The 12,352-nt window shown below is 45.9% G+C and overlaps 2 protein-coding genes across 2 annotated transcripts; both read left to right on the forward strand.

Annotated features, from left to right (window-relative positions):
* Positions 1-1,478: 1,478 nt before the first annotated feature.
* RhiXN_09531 (Retrotransposable element Tf2 protein) lies at positions 1,479-6,040 on the forward strand (the record flags this gene model as incomplete). Its single annotated transcript, XM_043329347.1, has 2 exons — positions 1,479-2,605; positions 2,719-6,040. The coding sequence occupies 2 exons, from the start codon at positions 1,479-1,481 to the stop codon at positions 6,038-6,040; spliced, it is 4,449 nt and encodes a 1,482-aa protein (XP_043182181.1).
* Positions 6,041-10,967: 4,927 nt separating this feature from the next.
* RhiXN_09532 (Retrotransposable element Tf2 protein) lies at positions 10,968-12,140 on the forward strand (the record flags this gene model as incomplete). The annotated part of the gene is made up of 1 exon (XM_043329348.1): positions 10,968-12,140. The coding sequence occupies one exon, from the start codon at positions 10,968-10,970 to the stop codon at positions 12,138-12,140; it is 1,173 nt and encodes a 390-aa protein (XP_043182182.1).
* Positions 12,141-12,352: the final 212 nt, after the last annotated feature.

The raw sequence follows: 12,352 nt of genomic DNA on the forward strand, positions 1-12,352 counted from the left end.
TGTCAGTAGTATCCTTGTACCCCCCCACCTAACCTATCACACCTCCCAGGCCTAAGGCCCTGCCATCACCAGTAGATAGTAGTAGGTTGCCTTAATCAACATTAGTATAGCCTTCTGAGTAGATTACATAAGCACTGTCTGTAGTAGTATGGCCACAAGTGCCCACCCTATTAGCATGTACCAACCTTACAGTGGTGTTGTCGTAGACACAATTGATACCAGGGAATTTATTCCCATTTTTGCGGATTTTAAACGAAGGCAAACAGAGAACATTTTTGATCACGTGACTTCGGCGCTTATATCATACGCTAAGCGCCAAGCCACGTCCCTATCCGCGCTTAATCAGCATATATAGCCACCTCCACCTATGACGTCATCATGACACGTCAATGACACGTATACATGAGTAAGGCCAACTGCGGAGCGGGGTTCTTATTGGTTATGGTATTGGATATAATGTATTTGTAAATAGCACTTCTGTAGAATATATAAGGAGGCCAACCGACCATGGTAACACCCAGGTTGATTACCTCTTGTCGCATCCCCACTTGTACAAGGCCTTACAGCCAGATAACTAAGTAGCACTACAACGCCTTAAGCGTCGACTCCACTGTACATACGTAGCTTGCCATTGCCCATACGGCCTTGGTCATCGTAGTTAGTAGTTAGACGTCGTAGGGTAGACCTTGCCACCTTAAGCGGTACTCACTGTACATCTACACGGCCACAAGCGCCCGCACCCTCAACGTCCTTACAGACGTCTAGGACACTAGGTAATTGACCTTAAGTTGGTTGCAAGCCGTACCCACCAGCACACCCACACTTAGCTCAACAACGAGAAGGACTCCTGTACTAGCACAAGGGAAATACCAGAGATTGGGATTGCCTTTTGCTGTTAATAATCAAACCAGCGTTGTCCCCTCCTAGTACCAAATTGCTATAAGGCAGACAGTCCCTATCGCCCGCATACCCCTGGTTGCCGCACCTTTTACCAGCGGACCTAGACAGCCAATACACCCGCTTGCAGAGACTGGGTTCTACATCACGCCTGCCCACGGCTGTGATTAGTAATTCCTATTGTTCAACGCTAGGTTGTTTGACGCAAGGTCTTAGCAATCAAGTAATAAAGCGCTCATAAGTCCTGATATAGGCATACTCCCCTACACACCGTCACCATTACCTCCCGCACTCCCCCTTGTTCTTCTTCTTGGGCATCCTCCCACGCTGGCCGGTCCTACCCCACACATTCTATGGCAACCCGCTCCCGGCTGCCCTCTTGAGCCTGCTCCCCTATCAATCAGGGAGAGTTGGGACCCTTCCTTCCGCCAGCCTCCCCTGAGCTTGGCAAAGTCTCACTCGAGCGGGTCATCCGCCTTCTCTGGGGGCTCCAATCCCAAGTCAACCGCATCAAGCAGACCCTCTTGGAACAAACTGAAGTTAGCTGAGAGGTTGGAACCAACGTCGAGAATATCTCACAAATGGTCAATGTTGTCAAGGATGGGCTTGCCCAGCTCCAATCCACCCGGGGTCCCCATACCCCAGAAGAACAAAAACCCCCTGCGGTCAAGGAAACTCCCAGGGCCGCGCCCAAAGCCGAGCCTATTGGCAAGGCTCAACCATTCCTTGGGGCCCCAGCCCCCATCATCTCCACAGGGGCCCCCAGGCGCGACCCCCTCTCCCTTTTCAACCCCTACCCTTCCTTGTCCTTCCCTTCAGGACCGGCTCCAGCAGCCCCCCAAGGACCTCCGCCAGCGCCTGTCATTGCCCCGGCGCTGCCTCCAGCCCCCTCCACTGTGAAAGTGGACCATCCAGATGCCTTCAAAGGCAAGATTGGCTTGGAGGCCAAACAATGGCTGACTCGAATGTTGGCCTGGGTACGTCTCAACCAGAGACAGTTCCCTTTGGACATGGAGGTCCTGAGCTTCCTGTTAATGAACATGACAGAAGCAGCTGGGGCCTGGGCCCATCCCCACCTGGACCAACTAGGGTCCCACCGCGCACTCATTCAAACCGTGGATGAGTTCAAAACCAAGTTCCTGGCTGCCTTTGGCGACCCCAACGCTACCAGAGCAGCGGAGCGGAAGATTACTTCCCTCACACAAACCGGCACTTGTGCCAAATATATTACTAAGTTCCGCACGCTGCAAATGGAACTTGATTGGAATGATGCCGCACTCCGCGGTCAGTTTGCGCAAGGACTCCACTGGGAGGTCCAAAAACAAATTGCCACAAGGGAGAGGCAACCCCGTACCCTGAGGGAGCTGCAAGATGCTGCCCTCATCATTGACAACGCCCTCCGCAAGGAGCAAGCCAGCCACCCGCAACAGGGTAATAAGCCTGGTAAAACTTCTTCCACCCCCAATTGGGGGGCAAGTACCGGCCAACAGGCCACCAAAACCGGTCCCCTTTCCTCCGATCCCAATTACGTCTTGGAGGAAGAACGTAACCGCCGCCGCGCAGAAGGTCTCTGTGTCAAATGCGGCAAACCAGGGCACAAGTTTGCCAAATGTTGGACCGGATGGAAGGCTACCCCAAAAGAGGATAAGGGGAAGGCCAAGGAAGCCGCCAAAATTGGCAAAGACTCTGAGTACCAATTGGGAAAAGAGTAAGGGTACCTGCTGCCGCGCATAAGGACCCCAAGGACTCTGGTGCTGTTTCGGAATTTTGTAATATATCACAGTTGTATAGAAATAAACCCCTCTTCACAATTCCAATCAGACCAGAGAGACAAGCGGAAACCATAGAAGTCCTGATAGACTCAGGCGCCACCTCATCATTTCTTCACCCTCAAACCGCGGAACTACTTTGCCTACCCCTTATAGACCTTCCCCAACCACGTACCGTAACTATGCTCGATGGGTTGAGCCCCCAGGCTGGAAAAATCTGGAAAAAGGCCCACCTAACCTTCCTATTTGATGGCAAACGCATGACCAAAACCTTCCTAATTTGCAACACCGGATCACACGCCGCCATCTTAGGGATCAAATGGCTGGAGGCCCATAACCCTGAGATCAATTGGAATTCCCGCACCCTCTCATTCCCCCACACACCACCGGAACACGCGGCTATTGCCGAGGAGGAAGAAGCAGACAAGAACCCCCTTGAAGGAGTACCCTCCAAGTACCATCAGTATGCTAAGGTATTTGGGGAAGAAGAATTCAATAAGCTCCCTCCGCACCGGCACTACAACATTGGGATTGAACTTACAGAAGAAGGGCCCCTCAACTCTCCCCTCTACAGTATGACCAACGCTGAGTCCGCTACACTCAAGGACTGGCTCAGGGACAAGTTGAAAGCTGGGAAGATCCAACCCAGTAAATCCTCAATCAGTTCCCCCGTCATGTTTGTTCCCAAGAAGGATGGATCCCGCCGCTTGGTTGTTGACTACCGTTGCCTAAACAACCGGACAAAGAAAAACGTTTACCCGCTACCCCGTCCCGACAATCTCATGGCCCAGCTCCGTGGCGCCAAGGTCTTTACCAAACTAGACCTAAGATGGGGTTACAATAACGTCCGGGTTAAGGAAGGTGACAAATGGAAGACCGCGTTCCGTACCAAGTATGGCCTGTACAAATCCCTTGTCATGACCTTTGGCTTAACCAACGCACCGGCTTCATTCCAACATTTCATGAATGATTTGTTCAAGGACCTACTTGATGTATGCGTCATCATATACCTTGATGACATCCTGATCTACTCCAAGGATGACGCAACTCATGCAAAACACGTCCATGAAGTTCTGAAACGGTTGATGGATAACCAGCTCTTCTGCAAAGCGTCTAAATGCACGTTCCACGTCACCGCTGTGGAATACCTGGGAATCATTGTCTCGGACAAGGGTTTTAGTCTGGATAAGCTCAAGATCCAGGCAGTACAAGAATGGCCAGTTCCCACAAAAGTCAAAGAAGTCCAATTGTTCCTGGGTTTTGCAAATTTCCTCCGCCAATTTGTTGCCAACTTCAGTCACATGGCAAGGCCATTACACAACCTGGTCAAAAAGGACACGCCGTGGAAATGGGATACCAAAGAACAGGAAGCATTCCAAGGGTTAAAGAACGCCATCACCAACGCCCCAGTCCTCTGTCACGCAGACCCTAGTAAACCATACTTCCTTGAAACAGACGCATCCGGTGCAGCTCTAGGTTCCATACTCAGTCAACGGCAGGGAGACGGACGCTTGCACCCACTAGGATTCCTGTCAGAATCATTCAAGGGAGCGGAACAAAATTACGACACCCATGACAAGGAACTGCTAGCAATCATCCGCTCTTTCAAATACTGGCGTATCTTCTTAGAAGGAACTCTGCACCCTGTCACCGTGTTCACGGACCACTGTAACTTAGAGTATTGGAAGGAATCCCGCACGTTCAACCGTTGTCACGCCAGATGGCACCTATTACTGGCTGGATATAACTTCCAGATTGTCTATTGCCCTGGGAAACAATCAGGGAAGCCAGATGCACTCTCACGCCAATTGGATCATGCCAACATTCCACCCGCCGCCCAGACCATGCTCCCTGATCCTGTATTTGCCAACGTAGCAATGGTAACTCCTGAGAAGGAACTCCAACAACAGATTGAGGCTGCCTTAGACCAAGATGAATCCCTGGAGGAAATATTACAATTCCTCCAAAATGAGTCTAAAGCACCCCCGTCCATCAAAAAGGCATTCAAGGATTACAAGATGGAGGCTGGTCTGCTATTTTACCAAGGACGCATTGTAGTCCCAGATGTTGGTACCCTGAGGACAGATTTGCTTTGCATTTTCCATGATAGCCCATTGGCTGGTCACCCGGGTAGGCAACAAACTCTGGAACTGGTATCACGTAACTACTATTGGCCAGGCATCTGCGCGGACACGTATTGGCATGTGGATTCCTGTGAAACCTGTCAACAGATCAGGAAACCAAAATACGCCTTGATCCCTCCGCAGCTGCTCAAGCTCCCATCTAGACCGTGGCAGCACCTTTCCTATGATATGATTGTAGATTTACCAAAGGACGGGAACCATGACTCCATCCTGGTCATAGTAGACAGCTTCACCAAATACGGGATCTTTGTCAAATGCTCCAAAAAGCTGAAAGCGCCTGAGCTAGCGGAGTTGTTCCTGGAACACGTATGGAAGCGCCATGGAATGCCGGAAAAGACAGTATCAGATAGAGGGAGGGTCTTTAATAACAAATTCCTACGGGCTCTTTACAAACGCCTTGGGATTGACCCGCACTTCTCATCAGCATACCACCCTCAAAGCAACGGCCAAACGGAACAAGTAAATCCCTCCATCAAACATTTCCTTAGAGCATACTCAGGGGTGAACCAAAGGGACTGGACCAAATGGCTTCCCATGGCAGAGTTTGCCTATAACAACGCCGTACATAGCAGCACGGGCAAAACTCCCTTCAAGGCCTTGTATGGTTGGGAACCCACCCTGACACCTTCCAACATACCAATGGACGTCCCAGAAGCAGACAATCTGGCCCAGACCATGGAGGCACAATGGAACAAAGTAGAGTCTGCTCTCCGGCAATCTAAGCAACAAATGACAGCCGGAGAGGACGGGAATCCAACGGAGTTTGAAATTGGAGAAGAAGTATGGCTTGACGCCAGAAATATCAACTTGAAAACCCTAAGCCCAAAACTAACGGAACAGCGCTTAGGGCCATTCAAGGTCACTGAAAAAATCTCCAATCGCGCGTACAGACTCAAACTTCCACCAACCATGCGCATTCATAACGTATTTTACGTGGGTCTACTATCAAAAGTTAAAAGGGACAAAACGCGCGCCTTTGAAAATCGTCCACCGCCAATCACAGTAGACGGAGAGGAGGCATACAAGGTGGAAGGGATAACCAATGCAGAAGAACGCAACGGGAAATGGTTTTTCCGGGTGAAATGGAAGGGTTACGGCTCCAAAGAGAACACGTGGGAGCCCAGGGAAAACCTGAAAAACGCGGAAAAAATTTTGGAAAAGTACGAAAAGGACATGAGAAAGAAGGCCCTCAGCGCCGCCAAGGCCCTTAGAGGGGGGGCAGTGTCGTAGACACAATCAATACCAGGGAATTTATTCCCATTTTTGCGGATTTTAAACAAAGGCAAACGGAGAACATTTTTGATCATGTGACTTCGGCGCTTATATCATACGCTAAGCGCCAAGCCACGTCCCTATCCGCGCTTAATCAGCATATATAGCCACCTCCACCTATGACGTCATCATGACACGTCAATGACACGTATACATGAGTAAGGCCAACTGCGGAGCGGGGTTCTTATTGGTTATGGTACTGGATATAACGTATTTGTAAATAGCACTTCTGTAGAATATATAAGGAGGCCAACCAACCATGGTAACACCCAGGTTGATTACCTCTTGTTGCATCCCCACTTGTACAAGGCCTTACAGCCAGATAACTAAGTAGCACTACAACGCCTTAAGCGTCGACTCCACTGTACATATGTAGCTTGCCATTGCCCATACAGCCTTGGTCATTGTAGTTAGTAGTTAGACGTCGTAGGGTAGACCTTGCCGCCTTAAGCGGTACTCACTGTACATCTACACAGCCACAAGCGCCTGCACCCTTGACGTCCTTACAGACGTCTAGGACAGGTGTACAACAAAACTACTTAAGGTGGTGACAAGGTACCCTACCACAATTAACTAAGTATCTATGGCAACCAAAGCCCTACAGGCAATGACTTGCTATGTATCTATGTCAAGAAAGCTGCTTAAGGCAGTGTGCTAAGTATGTGTCTAAGTAGTTACTGGGCTTAAGGCCCTTGTACAGTTGTAGGATGCAACAAGAGGTAATTGACCTGGGTGTTACCATGGTTGGTTGGCCTCCTTATATATTCTATAGATCTACTAATTACAAATGTACAATATGCAAAACCTAATCCTATAAGAACCCTGCTCTGCAGTTGGTCTTACTCATGCATATGTGTCACTGACATGTCATAATGATGTCATCAGGTGGAGGTGGCTATGTATGCTGATTAAGCATGGATGGGGACATGGCTTGGCGCTTAGCACATGATATAAGCACCAAGGTCATGTGATCAAAAATCTGGTCCAATTGCCTTTGTTTAAAATCAAGACAATGGGAATAAATTCCCTGGTATCAGATGTGTCTATGACAATATCCTTCTTTAAGGATGATTGCTTTCTGTTCACTTAACCTAAGAACTCTGTATCAGGTCTACTACCTTTCCACACTATGGGTACTTGGGAGATCCACTTATACAAGTTTAAGTTATTTGAAATCTTGAGGCACAATTTATCACACAATTGAGGGGGGCAAGCCCAAACCCAAGAGTGACAGTCAACAGCAACAGTGAGTGGAGTGGTAGGAAGGGTGCCCTCCAATGGTATGCAACAGTCCCCTTTTATACCCTAGAGTGGCAAGGTTACTGAGTCACTCACCTAGTCAGAGCATGAGTATGACTTGCTTAGGACTGTGCTTCCTAAGACTTTGATTGGTGGGTGGGAAGGCACAGATATGACTAGGATGGAATGTGACTGCTCTTGGGTTGAACTGCAATTAGTTAAAAATAGAAACATCTAAATACATGACTCAGTCTGTCAAGCAATGCTTGGCAGCCAATGAGCACTTAGAGTGAGTCATTAGTGTGAGTCATTCTGGTGGCAAGCAGAATGACTCATATGCAGGATTTGCAGTGCCACTAGAAATTACTAAATAAGGAAAACCTTACCAATCTCATGAGAGGTATGACTCAGCTAAGCTGGGAATAAGGTTCATTTCCCAAGTTAGAGCTAGTCATGTGATGAGCTAGATGTAAAGATATGAATATAATGATTAGTAAAGTACTTGAGCCACATAGATAGAATCTTGTGAAGCTAATATCTCCATGAGATCTTATTGTATGAGCACGTGACAGGCAGCGTTAGAACGAGCGAAGGGAGCTCTGTTGAACGATATGTAACAAATACAGCTAATATGAGCGTTACATAAAGTAATGACAGGAATAATGGAAAATAAGAGACAAATGGCCATTAAATCAGAAAGTCAGATATATGCAGATTATTGTGGATGGTGAGCTGTGGATGAAATATTGTGAGATCCATAACAATATGGATTGTTGTAGACATGGTCTAGGACAGTATGGGTGCTGGCACTTGCAGCTGCACAAGTACAGGACTAAGGTAAAACTGCTTCAGGCAGCAAGGGGCAACTATGCAACAATGTCCATATGCTGTAAGGTGTTGGCAAACTATCTACATACAATGAAGACCCAACTTAAGGCAGTGTGGAAGCTATCTTCTTAGTGGCCAAGTGACAAGGCCTAAAGCCTGGGCAAGTAAGGTGTCAAACAGAGGTAATCAACCCAGGGATTACCATGGTTGATTACTCTCCTTATATGCTACAGAGGCTACACAATTACAAATGAAGAGTATGCAAAACCTAATCCAAAAAAAGCCTGCTCCATCAGTGGCCTTATTCATGTATACATGTCACCAGTGATGTCATAAGTGGAGGTGGCTATGTAGGCTTAGTAAGCAGAAGAGGGGATGTGGCATGGTGGTTAGCATCTGATATAAGTGCTGAGATCATGTGATTGAAAATGATGTCTGTTCTACTTGGTTTGAAATTGAGAAGATTGGAATAAATTCTGGGTATATGCATGTGTCCACAACCACTATCCTAGACATTGTTTGGGACTGCACAGGGACAGGCACTTATAGCCTGTGTAACTACAAGTAACAACCAAGATAATTATACTATGCCATTGAAGAGACATCATGCTACTTAATGGGATTCCAGTGTATGCCTGTAGGTGTTGATAAGAGGTAATTCACCTGAGGACAAGCATGGTTGACCACCCTTCTTATATACTTGGAGTTACAAGCAGTCATTGGGAAAAACATTACTGTCCTGGACACAGTCACATGACCAGTACAAGTGGTTGCATGCTGGCCCAAGCCCAAACTTGGGGGGTAGCAGGTGTAGTCATGGGTTGTCAGCAGAGGAATAATAGGGCTCTATGGCTTAGTGGTCATGGTTTGATTCTGGCTAGTTCTATTTTCCTCTGTTTATGATAATTACATAACTCAAGTGATTTTTTCAATTGACTTTTGTAACACTAGCTACATTTATCAGTCAGTACTATTGACAATAGAAAATCAAATGCTGTATCAAACAAGAACCCTGCTTCATCAGCACCCCTACTTATGACTTTGTGTCAGTCATGTGATTGAGGCAGAGATGCTGCTACTGCTTAGTGATGTGTCTGAGGTGTTAGGTATATGGGTTAAGCACTAATGCACTATGTTCCTGGTAAGAGTTGTGTAAGTACAGGAGTAAGAAAGAATTACTATATACAAAATGTATATGGGAATAACTAAGAACTAGTATCAAGAATCAGAATATATGCACAGAATATATGCACAACATAAGCTAGGTTTATCAGGAAAAAACAACTCTTAACAAATACTCTACCAACTACAAAGTGCGGGTGGTTGGTTATGTACAGTACCTTAGACTAATGTTACTTAAGCCTAAGTGACTAAGAGTATGTATACTTAAGGTCTCTGGGATAGTACCTCAGGTAAGAGGGTTGCCTGACTAATGTACAGGATTTATAAGATTTGCCTAATAAGTATAGGACTTATATATGCTTAAGTAAGACTTAAGACTTATGGGGTTTACCTTCAATATATCTAGGATTTAAGAGATATTGTACATAAAGCTATCTACAATATAGGGGGTATGGTGGATTGAAACACTATCACTCAATCACAACAATCCTTACAGTATTGTTGCACTATACTCAATGTTGAACTCAACAACTGTGACAGTCAAGAGGCACAAGGTTGCAGTAAGTACACTAATAGGTTACCCTGTGTCTGTTGGGACTGGCCTATGGTCTTAGTGTGCCAAATAACCTCCTATGCTATTTACAGTGAGTCAATCACTAAAGTAAATGCGCAGATAAGCTGTTAAAGGCTTGTGTGTATATATCAGTATATAAGAGTAAAAGTAGGATGCATTAGAAGCGTCTTCACAGGGTCCTTTTATACCCTGAGAAGGTGCACAAACAAGTATATACATGATTGATATTAAGAGGGGTACAGGAGGTACATGTGGCAACTGAAACACTTAGGAGAGCCAACACTTTGGTACATAGTAAACAACAACAGATCCTAATATTTGCCCCAAGGCAATGTTTTCCCCAAGGCAGTATTTACCTGTGTGGGTGCTTGGATGTCCCAAAGATAAGTGTTTTATCCTTGGAGTAAACAGTCCCAAAGGTATGATACTGCTGTATTGGGTACTTACAGTAAATGGAACATAACTCTGCCAAATGTTGTCCGTTTTGGGTGTTTGAGCCAGCGTTCTTGAGCGCACAAACAGGCGCACCTAAGCGCAAGCAATCTAGAAGTGTGGGATACCCGGATGATGGAGAAAAGGCGCATTTAGTGCGTTGGCGCTTAAGCGCTGATTAAGTGCTGGAGCACTTGCCTATGCAACAAGGGGGACCCTGAATATTTCTGTGTGTAGCCACAAGATAGAATCTTGAACAATAAATACTACAAGCAAGAGAAATATTACTTGTTACTGTTTATGTACTCAGCTGAATTTATATATATTTAAATGAGTGAGAAAACAGCATATATGCAAAGGATATTGCATATTGAAGGTATTCCTGAGGCTTATAGGTCCTACAAAGGTTGCAATTGAATAGAGAGGCCTTGAAAACCTTAGTTTGCATCTTTATCTCATTTTGTTTACTGTAGGATTACTTGTGTAATTAATTAAATAAGTACAGGTTATGGAAGAAATGTCATATCCATAACAGAAGATCTACTGTGGTACCAGGGAAAACTAGTAGTCCCAGACTTGGAGAAACTGAAAGAATGCCTTTTGAGAGAATTCCACAATTTGCCCTTAGCAGGTCACCCTGGGCAACAAAGAACTCTGGAACTACTAGGTCAAAACTACTGGTGGCCTGGCATGAAATCATTGGCTAAAGAATGGGTCAAATACTGTCCCACATGTCAGGCAAATTGTTGCCCCCACACTCCAGTCATCTCCCTGAAACCTTTAGACATCCCACCTTTCCCTTTCCACACAATCTCCTACAACTTCATCACTGGATTCCCCAAGTCACAAGGCCACAATGCAATACTGGTGATAATAGATATGTTTTCCAAGTTTGGTCACCTTATCCCCACATCCAAAAGGGTATCAGAAAAAGGACTGGCAGAACTGTTTGTCACACACATCTGGAAACTCCACAGATTATCAGTCAGGACAATTTTGGACAGAGGCACACCATTCACAGGAAAATTCTTATGGGCACTCTATCAAAGACTAGGAATCAAACTGGCCTTCTCTTCTGCTTATCATCCAGAGTCAGACAGACAAATCAAGAGAATCAATCAATTCATTGACTTCTACTTAAGGTCATACATTGCTGCCAACCATTCCAATTGGACCACATGGCTCCCCTTAGCCAAATTTGCTTATAACAATGCCAAGCACTTGGCAACAGGGAAAACCCCATTCAAACTAGTCTTTGGAAGAAACCCTGTCATGAGACCTATGGAAGTACCAGCAAATGTCCCAGAAGCAGATCAGGTTGCTGACACCCTGGTACACAAATGGAGGGAGGCAGAGGCTGCACTTAGACTCTCCAAAGAGAGAATGGCAGGAGGGAAGGGCTCAAGCCCAGAATACTCAATTGGCAAGAAGGTCTGGCTAGATGGAAAAAACATCCAAATCCAGTCTAACTCAAACAAACTGGACCCAAAGTGCCTAGGACCTTTTGAAATCCTGGAGAAGATATCATCACACACCTACTGCCTAAAACTCCCCAAAACCATGAAGATCCATGACATGTTCCATATTGGTCTCTTGTCTAAATCCCATGAATCCCCAAACCAACTGTTTCCTGAAAGACCCCCTCCTGAAACAATAGAAGGGGAAGAGGAGTATGAGGTAGAACAAATTATAGACACCAAAAGACAAAAAGGAAAATGGTTCTACCTCATCAAATGGAAAAGATATGGCCCAGAAGATAATTCCTGGGAGCCCAAGGAGCTATTGGAAAATGCCCAAGAAGAGATTGCACACTTCAACAAAGCACAACTGAAAAAGGCTTATGTCTCCACCAAAAGCCTTTAAAGGGGGGGGCAATGTTACACTCCTACAAATCATACCACTAGAATTGCGCTATTTTTCTATTATTTTTAGTATTTTTCACAAGCCTGTTATCTTTGCTTTTATGATCATGTGATCTTGGCGCTTATTATGCCAAGATGCTGCATCAAGATGTTGTGCCAAGGGCGCTTAGGAGAAATCCCTGCTTCTGTGCAGTCTGCAGCATGCTTCTCTTG

The sequence above is a fragment of the Rhizoctonia solani genome, chromosome 8 (genome assembly GCF_016906535.1).
Source record: "Rhizoctonia solani chromosome 8, complete sequence".
NCBI classification, from domain to species: Eukaryota; Fungi; Basidiomycota; class Agaricomycetes; order Cantharellales; family Ceratobasidiaceae; genus Rhizoctonia; species Rhizoctonia solani.